We start from the raw sequence: 15,428 nt of genomic DNA, 5'->3' as shown, positions 1-15,428 counted from the left end.
TTTATACTGTTCCTTAGACAAAAGTGCCTTCTTACAGGAGTAAAGGTTACCATTAACGGTGAGCTTGGCCGAGGTGTTGTCATCAGTGGTGCGACAGATGTAAGTGCCTGTATCTTCAGGGGAGCATTTGTTGATGACCAAAGAACGCTTTCGGCCCAAGGTGTGGATGCTAATGCTTTTCCCTGGTTTCAGTTCCACGTCACCCTGAAGGAAAGATATTTAATTGACAGATTTTGTTCTTGATACTGTTTTAGTCTCATTACAGTAATGGGCAATGCAAATTTCAATCAATAATTTCTTACCTTGAACCATTTAACATCTGCATTTGTTCTGGACACTTCACATTCAAAAGTACCCTTCTCCTTCTCAGGAACACTGATATCTATAATGGGCTTGGAGATCATGGCAGGCGGCTCTGTAAAATCAACAACCATTGGACTTTTGTGTTGACATTGGTACCTTGAAGGCTTGTTAGCAAATCTTCTACCCACAAAGGATCAGACGAAATGACAGAAAGTTGCACCTTACCTGTGACAATCAGTTTGCCAGATGTATGGATACCATCTGCTTGAAATGCAATTATTCCTGCATCTTCTCTCTTGATATTGGACAATGTGAGCGCATGCTTCTTCCCCAAAGCTGTGATTCTGCAGTTCGCCCCTGACTTTAATCTGGCCCCGTCTCTTGTCCACGAGCCTTCAACATCAGCCTGGCTAAGTTCGACCTCAAGTGTTACTGTCTCCGTCTCATATGACTTAGTTTCTTTTAGGCCCTTAACCACCTGAATCTTCTTCACTAAAGGGAGGAGGAATAAATATTAGCATGTAAACATAAAGGCAAGATTTTTAGGCTTGTTATTTAATAATGTACATCCAAACACACACATTGGTGGAGAGTGACAAAATGATGTTATGTGCTCCTACAGTTTTATAGTCATACATATCTGACATATGAACATGGTTACCCCTTCTCTCTACGCTGAGTTTAGCCTGGGTCTTGTCATCCAGAGTTTCACAGGAGTAGATGCCACGGTCAGCATAAGTCACACTCTTGAAGACCAGTGCCTGTTTGGCTCCATTCACCCGAATCTCCAGGTTTCCAGCAGGCTGCAGCACGACGCTGTTCTTCATCCACTTCACTTCATCTGATACCTTACTGAGCTCCACCTCCAGCTTCACTTCACTCTGCTCCTCTACTGTCAGGTTTTCCAGCTTTTTCTTAAATGTAACAGGCTCATCTAATCAAGAAAATTTGAAATTAATGAGGATAATCTATTATTTTGCATATATAACATTAGTAGTTTAATTATAAATTCACATTCTTACGTTGGACTTGTAAAGTAGCTTTACAGCTTTTGCCTTCAGCATCAATGCTAATCTCTCCAGCATCTGTCTGGGTGACAGACATGATGGTGAGTGAGTAAGTGTTGCCACCATGCTCAAGCTTATACTTGGGTCCGGCAGTGATGGGTATATTGTTGTGGAACCATTTCACACTGAGATCTGCTGGGGTGACTGAGCACTTGAAAATGGCTTGTTTTCCTTCCACTGCAGCCACATTGTTCAGTTTGGTGGTCAACCTTACAACTCTGGGTGCTGAAAAGAATGACAAGCCAGATTTCCATTAAAAAGTATGGCAAACCCTGGACCAAATCTAAGGTGAAATATGAAGTTTAAACAGTGAATCTAAAAGTTCTGGTGTTCTCCATAGATTCTGAATGAAATACCTTTTGAGGAGATTTTGGCAGAGGTCTTGTCATTTCGACATTCACAGCTGTATTCTCCATCATCCTCCTTAGCCATGGCACTCACAGTGAGGATTCGCTTGGTACCATCAGTCCTGACACAGTAACTGCCTCCAGGTTTAATTTCATGACCATCATGGTGCCAGACAACATCCCCTGAGGCTTGATTTAGTTCACACATCAGGCTGAGTGTGCCCCCCAACTCCACTTCAACAGATTTCAAGGGGACAACAAACTTCAAAGCTGAATCTGAAATGACAAGAGGGAGGTTAGATATCAAACTAACAAATATCTATGCAGCAATTATCACATGGTTGTAAACTTTTCTATGACCTACCTTTAACCTGTACTTTGAAATCCAGTTTGTCATCAGCTGTCTGACAGGTATATGTACCACTGTCTTTACTTTCAGTGGATTTTACTATCAGGGAACGAGAGCGTCCATCTTTTTTCATTTCATACTTGTTGCCCTCCTTGACCTCCACACCATCTCTATACCACTTTACACTACCACTCTCTGTGGTCAGCTCAGTGGTCAAAACTATCAGTTCACTTGCTTGAACAGTGCATGTGTCTTTGACAGGCCTCTTCTGGAACTTGACAGCTACATCTACAGAGACATAAAATGTTCTTTTTAGTTGCTGTCCTATCAAATTTCTAACAAAAAGATTTTTAAACTATAGTTTACCTGTAACCTGAAGCTTGAATACCAGCTTCTCTGTACCAGCCTCGCATATGTACTCTCCAGCATCTTTTTTCTCAATTTTTTCAACCACCAGCTGGCGCGCCTTGCCCTTAGACTCTGCATGGATTGTCTTGGTGGAGGGGAGCAGCTTGCCATCCTTGTACCATTTCACCTCTGTGCTGGTATCAGCTACCTCACAGCTCATCGTGGCTTTCTGGGAGAGAGTAGCTTTCACCTCCTTTTGGATGGATTCCTTGTTGGAGAAGGCCGGCTTGGCCTGAATCTCTGCAAAAAGAAAGTATTGTTCACCTTCATTTCAAACCAGTTTAACCTGAACAACAGATAAAATCAGTGCGCACACACAAAGGTGGGACCCAAAGAAATGAGAGTGTATTCTCAATCTTTGCACACAAAAATGAGGATTTGCACAAATATCAATTATTAAGAGAAAGAACAGTTTATATAATTACAGCATTTAATTAAAGCTAAAAATGTCAATCCTGCACTGCAGCTGTTCATCTGTCAATGCCATCTGATATATCCCACGCCTTAATGTCCTTAAACCTGTCACCTGAACTTTAAATGCATACTTTTCTGTTCTAACTTCACAAATGTCCTCTTCTGCAACTTTTGCTCTCTTCTCAATCTGTGAAATGCTCTGCTGGGACTCAGCAGCTCATCGGCTCTGTAGCATTTCATGTTATGAACTACCTCACAGCATTTACCCTCCTCCACACAGACACTTTGCTGAGGCAAGCAGATTAAAGTCAGATTTGTGTGAAAGTAAAAGTAAAGGAGTACCGAGGGAATACAATTAACAACACAAAACCATAAAACAAACACTGCTCTGGATGAACTAAACATACTCCGTAAATACAAATCCGATAAACTGTGCTGAAGGACACAACTATGTAGATTTACATTTACATTCACAGAGTAAAAACAAATTAGAGATACTAGATACTAGACCAGAGCCTCCTCACCGAAAAAACGATCATTTGAGACATTGTAAACAGCAGCCCAGTAGATCATATCGGCTACAAAACTTAATATATTATGGCCATTAATATGATAAGACATTTGAGTAAACCAGTCAAATATTGTAAAACTAAAGAAACTAAGAATTCAACAACAAAATAAGACCACAGACAAATCAAGAACACATATCCACCATATTTTTTTTCTTATTTGTATGAAAAAGACAGCAGTGTGACTTCATCAGAATTAGGAAATACAATGTTTTATTTAGCTCCTTACCTGCCACGTGAATCGTAAAACCTAGCTTCTCAGTCCCAACCTCACAAATGTAATCTCCTGCATCCTTCTTCTCCACACTGTCTATCACCAGCTGGCGACTCTTGCCCTTAGACTCAGCATGGATTGTCTTGCTGGAGGTGAGCAGCTTGCCATCCTTATACCATTTCACTTCTGTCTTGGTATCAGCTACCTCACAGCTCAGTGTGGTTTTCTGGGAGAGAGTGGTTTTCACCTCCTTTTGGACAGACTCCTTTTTGGAGAATGCAGACTGAATCTGTGTGTCTATGGAGAAGAACATGAATGTGGGTGACAAAACGTTTTCCCATGTCCCATGTTAACATCTGAAATACTGGTTGAATTTATTAGTTGACAGCATTTTCAGTCCTTGCCCCTACCTGCCACCTGGAGTTTGAAGACCAACTTCTCTGTCCCAACCTCACAGATGTACTCTCCTGCATCCTTCTTCTCCACACTGTCTATCACCAGCTGGCGACTCTTGCCCTTAGACTCAGCATGGATTGTCTTGCTGGAGGTGAGCAGCTTGCCATCCTTATACCATTTCACTTCTGTCTTGGTATCAGCTACCTCACAGCTCAGTGTGGTTTTCTGGGAGAGAGTAGTTTTCACCTCCTTTTGGACAGACTCCTTTTTGGAGAATGCAGACTGAATCTGTGTGTCTATGGAGAAGAACATGAATGTGGGTGACAAAACGTTTTCCCATGTCCCATGTTAACATCTGAAATACTGGTTGAATTTATTAGTTGACAGCATTTTCAGTCCTTGCCCCTACCTGCCACCTGGAGTTTGAAGACCAACTTCTCTGTCCCAACCTCACAGATGTACTCTCCAGCATCCTTCTTCTCAACACTGTCAATCACCAGCTGGCGACTCTTTCCCTTCGACTCTACATGGATTGCCCTGGTAGAAGTGAGGACCTTGCCATCCTTGTACCATTTCACCTCTGTCTTTGAATCAGAGACCTCGCAGCTCAGAGAAGCCTTCTGGGAGAGAGTGGCTTTCACCTCCTTCTGGACTGACTCTTTGCTGAAGAAGTAAGACTGGGGCTCTAATGGATGAAAACATGATGGTGTTCTTAACTGACAACTGACAAATAAACAATAATGAGCAATATGTTTATTATAGAAACCCTCTTCCCTTACCTGTCACCTGAATCTTAAAAGCCAACTTCTCTGTCCCTGCCTCACAGATGTACTCTCCGACATCTTTTTTCTCCACGCTGTCAAAAACCAGCTGGCGACTCTTGCCCTTCGATTCTGCATGGATTGTCCTACTGGAAGTGAGGAGTGTGCCATCCTTATACCATTTCACTTCGGTCTTTGTATCAGCTACTTCACAGCTTAAAATAGCTTTCTGAGAGATAATAGATTTCACCTCCCTGTGGACTGACTCTTTGTTGAAGAAGGCTGACTGGGCCTCTGATGGTAAATGAGAATGACTGTTAGGACGTGAACGTAGACACACTGTAAACATACAACAATTCAAAATACTGAAAAAGAGAATGTTTAGCCTCCCACGACAAACGACAACATTTTGAAAGCTTAAAGTTATAAAAATTGATACAACAAAATTAAAATATTTCTCAAAGTCTATATATCAAGTAATCAGTGGAGAAGTCCTACCTGACACAGATAACTTGAAAACCAACTTATCACCTCCAGCTTCACAGGTATATTCTCCTGCATCACTTTTTTCAACTTTTTCAATCACCAGCTGACGAGTGTTGCCTTTTACTTCTGAGTATATGGTCCTGCTGGAAATCAACAGCTTTCCATCTTTGTACCACTTCACCTCTGTCTTGCTATCCGACACACCGCAACTAAGAGTTGCTTTCTGGGAAAGAGTGGCTTTCACCTCCGTCTGGACTGACTCCTTGTTGGAGAAGGCCGCCAAGGCTTGAGTTTCTTAGAAGGAAAACAGGAAAATAAAATTAAACCTGTGATGCTCAGTCAAAAATGTAAAAGCACTACAGAGGCACCACATTGTTACCTTTTATCTTGACCTGGAATGTGATTTTGTCTGCTGCTGTCTCACAGGAGTAATGTCCTTCATCGATTTTCTTGGCATTCTTGATGATGAGTTTCCTTTGAGTCCCTTTGGAGATGAAGGTAGTTCTTTGGTCCTCAGTGATCTCCACCTGATCTTTTCTCCACACAACGATAGCACTTGCAGGAGATACCTCACAGCTTAGTTCCAGATCTCCTTTAAGGGACGTTGACGCTCCCATGGGACCTCTGGCCTTGTTCAGAAACTTGGCAGGTTCATCTTAAAGGAAAATAGATGGAATTTTTAATTTCTAGGGATATATTTTTTAAATATCTAGGTTGCCTTATAAGAGAGTAATTCATTTTAAATCTCTGTGGCATCAATTTAAAATATCTTGGAAAATCGATATTTCACTTCTTCTTTTTTTAATCAGTGAAGCTCATATGGAGGCCCACTGGAGATGACTACATGATGACAGCTTTCATCTGTTGGATGGTGTATAAGCATGTGCTAGTGGAAATCAGAGCTGGTCACATTCCAGTATATCACATTATCTGAGACAAACTGTCTCCCTGACAGCTCGCTGCACACACTGAGCCTAATGGCTACATGAAACAATCTCTGTGCCACACAGGACATATTTAATACTTAACATATGGTGAAACACAGCTTTTTGAACAATCAACAGCAACTACACTGTTGATCTGTAAAACCTTAAAACATATTTTACTAATTTTAATGAGTGTACCTTTAAGAGAGAGTTGCAGGGACATCTTGTCATCAGCTAAAACACACTCGTAGATGCCCACATCTTCCTCTGTGACATTGTGCACCATCAAGATTCTCTTGTGATCGGTGATGACGTATTCATACTTCTTGCCCATTTTCAACTCTCGCCCATTCTTCATCCAAACCACCTGAGCAACAACAAGGCACAATCAAGAAAATGCTAGAGTTTAAAAATAAATCTTTGTTATAATGGAACTTACAGTAGTTGATATAAATGGGAACTGTTTGCTGTCATTTCAGTGTACTAGATTTACACGCTATTCATTTAGAGGCAAGCAGGTCACAGCTTTATTTAGATATCCTTAAAAAATTTTAATCCCCATTTATACAGGCCATAAAAACAAACTTAACTATGGTCAATAAGTCAATCTTCCTCATTTACAGAAATTATAGCACATATAAATCTTCCATTGTGGAATCATTATCATACTGTATATTCATATAATCTATTAAAGGAAAGAGGAAAAGCTGGAAATTATGTGCAGTGTGTTTCCATTGCAAACCTGCGTCTCGTAATCTGACACTTCAGCGGTCAGCTGAGCAGAGGCTTGGGCCTTGCATGTCACCACCTCCATCACATGTGACTTGTTAGTGAACCTAACAGGAGGAGCTAAAAATACAGCAGTTAGTTAAGAATATATTATTGATTAAACTTTTTAAAAAAACAATAAATACCAGTGGTCTTAAAATCAAGGCAAAGACAGTCAAGGAATCTGCATTTTAATGTAGAAAAGCATACTGATAGTTCAACTGACTATGTTCAGGCACCTACCTTTCACAGACATGATACAACTGCTTTGTGAACCTCCCCCCACAAACTTGATTTCAGTTCCGTTCATTTCCATGGTCACGACACGGATGAGCAGAGTGTGTGTGGTCTTGGACCTGGTGATGAGGTAATCAGCTCCACTGCGCAGGAGGCGGCCATTTAGAGACCAGAACCCGGAACAAACAGCAGACAGCTCCACAGAGACAGAGAACTCCTCGCCAGAGAATGCAGTGTTGTTATTCAGGCCTTTCCTGATTTCTGCTGTCGGTTCTGGAAGCAAGAGGCAAAGCAAATATTTGAAAAGAATGCATTAAACAACACCATACAGTAGATAGTGATTAACAGAGATATGAGCCTTACCAAGGTAGAAGCTTCCAGGCACCTCCAGGTAGGGACTCTGGCCAAAATCATTCATTGCAGAGATACGGAATTGGTAGGTGGCTTCTTCTTTGAAGTTGGAGATGGTGATCTCTGTGGAAATGAGGGTTTCCCCAGCATTGCACCTCTGCCATGTCTGAGTGGCAATTTTTCTTCTTTCTACAATATAACTCTTAATTGGCACAGGACGATCGCTTTCAGGTGGAGACCACTGAATGGTGATGGATGAGTCAGTCTTGTTATGCACCACAGCATCAACTGGGGGATCGGGGGGATGCTTCCTTGCAGCTACAGGAGAAAGAGAGATAGTCTGCTTACAGTATATAGTATTAAAAAAAAAACGTATTATTTTGATCAGATCATATATTTTTTTAACAATTTCACATATTTTAAAGTTAAAAGAGTGCATGGGGACATTGCATCAATCTATTTCAAAATAAAACAATTTGCTGCACAGAGCTCCAACTTCTTAGCCACTTATTTGAGGTGAAAACATCTTTTATACATTTTTAAAAGCAAAATAATTTCAGGAAAATATGTGTTTCCCATTAGGTATTTACATTAATATATTTTAGAGCTGCAACAAAGATTATTTTCATAATGTGTCAAACATTTCTCAATCAAGTACTTGTTTGGCCTGTAAAATGTCAGAAAATCTTGAAAACATTTGATTGGTATTTACCAAACCTGGAACTGATGATGTTCTCGAATATCTTGTTTTATCCACCAAAATTAGTCAGTTTGAATAATTTCTTTGTGGAGAATTAGAGAGCTTGTTTTAATTATTAAAAAAAAAAACTCAAACTGATTAATCGATTACCAAAATAGTTGACGAATAATCGTTGAAGCTCTAATTTATTAAACCTAATCAATCATGTGTAATATTTAACCTAAATCTGCATAGATGCTTAGATAGGTAGGGTTGAAAAAAGAATACAATCAATGAGTGCAAGATCAATAAAAAGGATAATCACAGAAAATGTTAAGGATGATTATCCATAGAAGGTCCAAAAAACACAGTTGTTTTAAAAAGCATTTGACCCAGGTGTTATCCTCACCAGTGACAGTGAATCGCGTGGATGTCTTGCAGTCTCCAGCCACAAAGGCCACTTCTCCTGAGTCATCTGCCTGGCACTCTCTGATGGTGAGGGTGTACTGTCTTAGCACACAGGCAATGGAAATTCGGGAATCTTCTTTCAGCTTCTCCCCATTGCGGGTCCAGTAGGCGTCTGCGTAGGGATGCTCCAGCTCCACACAAAAAATGACAGTGTCACTGACAGGAACTATCGTCCGCCGGGGGAGCTTCTTGGTAATATTGCCTGGGATATGAGACAAAGTATGTGTTTAATAAAGAAGAAAAGTGCTTAAAAGCATATAAGACTTGCAAGTAACTGCAGTATTTACACATAATAATAATAGTAGTGGATGACATTCACAAACATGTTTAAAAACAAACAAGGAATAAATAAAGAATAATTAAAAAAAAAAGAATAGTCTCAATTATACCCAGGACAGTGAGCTCAGCCACAGTGCGGCTGCCTTCTTTCATTTCACAGATGTAGACCCCATCATCGTTCATGGTGACATTGTGGATGGTGAGACGTCGCAAGGTGCCCTCCTCCTCCATTCGATATTTGGTACTTTGCTCAAGCATTGTTTCCTCCATGAACCAGTTGGCGTGAGTGATAGTGAGAGGCACCTCACACATCAGTATGGCTGATGTTTTCTCTTGCACGTCAACATCTTGCAGCTTCCTCCTGAATGGCACCTTAGGCTCTAGCAAAGTTAGAGAATTTTAAATTACATGTAAGTTTACATAATCGTACTCCTTATGGTTGATGTCATCTTAATGAACAGGTTGGTAGCACCTGTGGTACTGCAAGTGTACTCAGTCAGATCCCCTCCTGAGGCTGAGATGTTAGATGTTTGTTTGCACTGTAGTCTCTGTGATTCTTAACATAATTTAGTGCTGTTGAGCTTTGACAGTTTTATGCATGTTTTCTCACTTAAAGAGCAGACGAACATGATGCATCGTGTGGATTTTTATGTCTCTACACCACAACTGTGATGCACGATCAGACCAGTGGATCACAGACTAATTAGAAATGGCTGGGTTGGGTTCAGTTGGGTGGGCTTTTTATTTTATATCTATGTGTGTATCATGATCAGTTAAACTGCACATGCCTGTCATCAGGCATCAGTCAAACTCAGTGCAGCATATATTAATACCATAGCGGTTATTGCATCTGTATTATTGTTTTTTACAAATGTATGTGATCAGGCATCCCTTGTGGATGTCCACTGTAACTTTATTGGATAAAATGTCTTAGTTTAAGAGAATCCTTACCTATCCACATAAAATAAAATGTATGGAAAGATAGTTACAGTGGTTCCTTTAGCACACATTTCAAAGGACAAGTGAAATGTTTTAGCTCCAAATGGACCAAAACATTAGCAGCCCAAACAAAAGGTTTTCATCCCTGGAATGTGACCTGCAAAGACCCTCATACTTGTGCCACTAAGTGATATATAACAATCCAATGTAAAGTTATTAAAGGACACATACGGTACACTGTCTTGTGTGTACTTTGTTTAAAATTGATAGGCAGATTCATATGGGTCCATTCTTTTTGTGTTATATAATGTTCTGTTATAGAAAAAGTGACACATAACTGACTACAACTTTGCAAATGCATTTGTTATTACGTTTCCTACATTCAGTGCAGTATTAAACGTGTTTTATAATTAATCAGTGGACTGACAGCCACAACCAAAAGTCCACAAGGTAATCATTCAAATGCAATCTACCAGAATGCAACTATATCCACTTTCCTGTACCTTGCAATATAATGCAGGACCATCAATGGCACACCTCACTGAATGCTGATGAGCAACCAACATGCTGTAGCTCTACAACATTTTTTATTATTTTTTCTCTGGGGCCAATTTCTTCCCAAGGGAGCACTCGTGCCAGTGTGCTCCAGTGAGTGAGTGAGTGACCATCTTAGCAACTGTGAACTATTCATCACCAGCAGAAAATAGATGCAACACAACACCCTCCTTCAGAGGGTGAGCCAGCTTTCAACCTTGTTGTGAAAAGCCACACATTTTAAGAGGTTTAAATAAGTCTACTGCAGTGATTTGGGCCACTGTTGCCAACAATCCGTTTATACTCCAAACATACAGTATAGCTCTTTTGCTATGCTGAACATATTAGGCACTGACATTTATTTTGACTCAATTATATATACTCTATCCTAGTGTTATAAATACTCAGTAGACAACTAATGTCTGTCTTGTACACGTACTATACATGAAGTGATATTGAGTGTCGACCTATGATGCATTCAAGAGAATGTCTCAGAGGGAAATTATATACTGTAAAATGTTGTTACCGCAAATGTAGTGTGCCATCATTGCATAGAACATTCAGAGCTTCTTTTTTTAAACTTACCTTTGACTGTTACCAACACAGCACTGTAGGTCTGCCCCGCCATATTGGTTGCATTGCAAGTGTAGAGACCATTGTCAGTTTGCTTGCAGTACAAGACCTTGAGGATGAAGTTCTCAGCTTGGTCCTCATAAATGACATGCCTACGGCCCTCGCTGATGTTTATTCCATCCTTCCTCCAGATAATGTGAGGTTTGGGGTGACCTGTCACAAAGCAGCTGAGTTTGGCATGCTTGCCCTCAGTCACTGTGCAGGTACGGGTGAAGACACCTTTGGGCAGCTTTGCGAGCACAGATGCCCTCAGCTCATGCTCCAGACTCAGAGAGCTCAAACTATCTGAGATGTTAGCCTTGGAGGAGGAAAATGAAGAGCTTTCTTCAGTACGATAGATTGAGATGTCCTTATTCATCTCCTCCTTGCGCTTTTGTAGGTGAGTGAGACGAGAAGTGTCCTTGTCTGAAGCCAGATAGTGGGCATCCTGGGCATCGACGACGAGAGCTGCTGCAGCATGTGCGCGGCCAACGGTGTTCTGGGCCCTGCAGGTGTAGGTGCCGCTGTCCAGGTTTCGTACACTTTGGATCTTCAAGGTGCTGCTGTCAGTGTCAGAAACAACTCTGATGCGGTTTGTCTCCCCCAGGTAGCGCCCATCCTTTTCCCACTCAAAGTTAGCCTCAGGGAAAGCCACAACCCGGCACTGGAAAACAACATCCCCTCCCAAACCCACACGTGTAGAAGTCGGCTTCAATGTGAAAACGGGGGCCCTTTGAGGCATCTCTGTTGGCAAGGCCACTTTGATGGTTACAGCAGCATAAGCCTCCCCTACACTGTTCTTGGCCCGGCATATGTACTGTCCGCTATCCTCCAGAGTTGGATTGTAGATGGTCAAACGATACACATCGCCATCCTCCACTCTCTTGAAGCGGCCCCCAGATGTCAGCTTCAGCTTGTCTTTCTCCCAGGTGATCAGAGGGGTGGGATTACCCACGATGGTACAGCTGAGTGTGGCATCTTTGCCTGCACACACCGAGAATGCCTTTGGGCGAGTAAGAAATCTGGGGGCTCCTCCAAACAGGTTCGGATCCATTTTGTGTTCCTATAATCATACAAAACCAGGGAGAAAATTAGAGGACATAGAATGCAAAATGAATCTAGATTTTCTTTTATTAATCAATATTATTGGTCCGCAACAATTAATGAATGAATAAGTAATTGAGACCTACATTTATTGCCAACTGTTTTGATAATCTATTAGTCATTTAAAAGAATAAGAACAATTCCAACTTCCTAAATGTAATGTTTTCCATTTATTTGCTCTTCTATGACAACAAACAATACGTTTACTGTTCCGCATTTCCAGATGTTAACTAATTTAGCTTATTATTTGTTATGGTTGGTCATGCTAATGTTTTAATGTTTTTATTCTTTTATTTTGGTGCTTCTATTTATTTATGTTTAAATGTTGTTAATACTTGTGAAGCACTTTGTAGTTCTGCACTTTGTTGTGAGAAGTGCTATGTAAATAAAGATTACTGATATTCTTATCATGAAAATTATTATCTTAAGGCGTCCTCATTTTGTTTGGAAATTTATGACATTTTATACATCAAAACAAGCAATGGATTAATCGAAGAATAAGCAACAGATTAATCAATAATGAAAATAATCATTAGTCTGAGCCCATCGATTATGTAATTATTATTTTCTTTTATTTAAATTTGATTGTGTTTCTGATAATGTTCTGCAAAATTTAACACATTTCAGGTTTTAATTGAAGTAATGCACAAAGAAAAACGACTTGTTCAACAACAACATATACTATCAGTCACATTTATGACTTCATTTCTGCATATTAAATGACATCACAATGTGACTGTCATAGGATCATGACAGTTATCATGACAGTTACATACACATACATGACAGTTTGCTATGTGAACTCTATAAATATGCTGTGAAAATAAACATAAATCAAATGACATATTTATAGTCACCACTTAAAGTGAGGGTGGAACCCCCTGTACTGGGCCTACAAAGACATCACTAGATGTCATGCAGCCTTTTCAATGTGCAGGTAGTACAAAAAAACACAACAACAAAAGAATTCCCCATGTAACAAGGTCAAATAGAGCAGATATGTGCCTTTCACAGAGTGACATTTACCAGCGTTGTCACCTCTATCGCTCGAACTGCGCCTGTACCAAAAATAACCTCAGCTGTCAGACTCAGTCTCTGTCCATTTCCATTTGTAGAAGCGAAAGGGACATCAGCTGTTTGATAAAAGCTCCCACTTCACACACATTTCACGAACTAGCCCTTTAAGCTCACAAAAATGCACTTAATTTAAATGTTACTTCATTTTCATTTCAATGAAGTCACGTAAAAAGAATGAAACTTTGAGAACACACTCTTCTACGTAGATGAATACTAAATAAGTACACTTTATCAGAAGCTAACTATAGTGTAAGAATGGAGGAAGCCAGTTAAACTAAGCCATTACAGGTGTGTTTCTGTACGACACGTAAGCTAGTAGGCTATCAGTGAAATTAAATAAAATGTGTTACTTTTTTTCATACCTTGAATGTTCAGCCACTCAGAAGCTAATTAAAATAAGAACCATTACATGTGTGTTTCAGAACAGCACGTACGCTAGTATCAGTGAAATTAAATGAAATGTGTTAGTTGTTTTCGGGTTTTTTTTTGTTTTTTTTACCTTGAATCTTCAGCCACTCAGGTGAAACTAGCGTTGAATCATGTGGACTTACAAACTTCTGTTTTCCGGACGACAGCCTGCTCCTCCTCTGGTGTCAGTGTTGGTTAGAAATCCCACCGAAAAACAGTGAATAAAAATGTCGTGTTTGTCCTCAAATATCCTTGAAATGGCTGTAAATCCAGGATGGTGGAACATCCCCCCCAGTCTCCTGTGGTGGGCGGTTGACTAGACTTATTTTTTCTTTCTTCACCGGCACCTCTTGATGCCAAAAGGCTGACGTGCCTACTTTGGCGCAGCCTCCATTCCAAAATAGACTGTGGAGATAGGAGATGGAGTCCTGTTGGTGAGGAGAGCAGAGGAGAGCACACTACACACTCTTGCAGGCTGCACAACACTAGTCATAAACAGCTCATAATTCTGAATACGTCAGGTTAGGTCAGGTCAGGTAAGGTTAGGTTAGGTGACACTTTTTTGTCCACAGTGTAGAAATTAGGTCTTTGGCTCCACATAAACACTAATAAAAGGCTATTTTAATAATGCAACACAAAAAAATAAATTGAGAGCTTGGCATTTAAATAAGGGCATTTAAATTCAGTTAAACAATTTCAGAATTTAAAGCTGCAGTGTGTAACCTTGGACGTCCATTAATCATTGCTGACAGGATTTGGCATGCATACTTATTACTGTAACTCCTAGTCCGTTAATGATATCTAGATGAGATTGGTCAATGACTGTCATAATTTAAACCATCATCAAAACAAAATAAATAAATAAATAACAAGAAAAGTACCTTTAGGGCTGGGTCATACCTTCTGCGTTGTGCATGTGCAGAGAGCCACTTCGTATTTTTGTTTTCTCTTATGACAAAAACGAGAGGCGCCACCAACTGGACTGGAAAGTATTGCACTACACAGACCATGCAGTCATGCGTATGGTCCGGGCAGAATGGTGTAGCAACTCTAGCAGTGTTTTGGTGACAGAAATTACACACTGGAGCTTTTCTCTTTGCTTATTGCTCAGTGTCATCTCAGCATCCTGAAGATCTGTTTTCTAATGGACAAACTAGAAAAGTCTCCCAGTCACCAGTCAGTCACGGTTCAATGTAAATGTGATTGGGGGCAAGATGGAGGATTAGCTGAACTTGCCACTGAGCTTGTGGCACATTGTATTCCACAGACACCATTGTGACAGCTGCTGTACAGCTGCTCATAATTAAGTCATGACTTAATACTGTAAATGCATCACATGTTCTTCCCATGTCACCATCACAATGATGAAAACACTAAGCAATCATTTAGCATGACAGAGAAATTAACTGACAGTTATCTATAATAGTGTCTTAAATCAGGGGCAGCAAGTCTCACCCCTGTCTTCCCGATTCTTTGGCGTCATAGTATTTCCTTACTCTTTCATCGCGGGCTTCCCCCCAGTGCCCGTGAGTGACAGCAGCAGGTCGCATGGACACTGATTTAACTTCCCGAAACTCTAGCACAGTAATCCACTATTGCCGCTTAACCACTACTTACATCCTGTTCTAGCTACTGTGTTTGTCCTTACTGTTAGTATTTTGTTTTGAATTACAATAAAGTTATAAACTAAGCCGTTGCTTCCCTCTGCCTCTGGACAACATTAATCCCAAAC

The 15,428-nt window shown here is 40.4% G+C and overlaps 1 protein-coding gene across 1 annotated transcript in view; it reads right to left on the bottom strand.

Annotated features, from left to right (window-relative positions):
- The window catches only part of obscnb (obscurin, cytoskeletal calmodulin and titin-interacting RhoGEF b), a 54,372-nt gene extending 40,311 nt beyond the window's left edge, over positions 1 to 14,061 (bottom strand). Inside the window, exons 1-22 of the mRNA XM_058625122.1 lie at positions 13,788 to 14,061; positions 11,081 to 12,170; positions 9,133 to 9,402; positions 8,685 to 8,945; positions 7,609 to 7,914; positions 7,252 to 7,518; positions 6,983 to 7,089; positions 6,439 to 6,607; positions 5,694 to 5,969; positions 5,327 to 5,608; positions 4,847 to 5,122; positions 4,477 to 4,752; positions 4,082 to 4,363; positions 3,687 to 3,968; positions 2,433 to 2,714; positions 2,082 to 2,354; positions 1,727 to 1,993; positions 1,326 to 1,595; positions 965 to 1,237; positions 529 to 795; positions 303 to 415; positions 51 to 204 (exon numbers count right to left, since the gene is read on the bottom strand). Of these exons, the coding sequence (XP_058481105.1) occupies positions 51 to 204; positions 303 to 415; positions 529 to 795; positions 965 to 1,237; positions 1,326 to 1,595; positions 1,727 to 1,993; positions 2,082 to 2,354; positions 2,433 to 2,714; positions 3,687 to 3,968; positions 4,082 to 4,363; positions 4,477 to 4,752; positions 4,847 to 5,122; positions 5,327 to 5,608; positions 5,694 to 5,969; positions 6,439 to 6,607; positions 6,983 to 7,089; positions 7,252 to 7,518; positions 7,609 to 7,914; positions 8,685 to 8,945; positions 9,133 to 9,402; positions 11,081 to 12,161 (6,034 nt within the window). The 5' untranslated portion in view covers positions 12,162 to 12,170; positions 13,788 to 14,061. The remainder of the gene's footprint in view (positions 1 to 50; positions 205 to 302; positions 416 to 528; positions 796 to 964; positions 1,238 to 1,325; positions 1,596 to 1,726; positions 1,994 to 2,081; positions 2,355 to 2,432; positions 2,715 to 3,686; positions 3,969 to 4,081; positions 4,364 to 4,476; positions 4,753 to 4,846; positions 5,123 to 5,326; positions 5,609 to 5,693; positions 5,970 to 6,438; positions 6,608 to 6,982; positions 7,090 to 7,251; positions 7,519 to 7,608; positions 7,915 to 8,684; positions 8,946 to 9,132; positions 9,403 to 11,080; positions 12,171 to 13,787) is intronic.
- Positions 14,062 to 15,428: the final 1,367 nt, after the last annotated feature.

The sequence above is a fragment of the Solea solea genome, chromosome 1 (genome assembly GCF_958295425.1).
Source record: "Solea solea chromosome 1, fSolSol10.1, whole genome shotgun sequence".
Lineage (NCBI taxonomy): Eukaryota > Metazoa > Chordata > Actinopteri > Pleuronectiformes > Soleidae > Solea > Solea solea.
The sequence above is the reverse complement of the archived record's forward strand: the minus strand, read 5'-3'. Positions and strand labels throughout refer to the sequence as shown.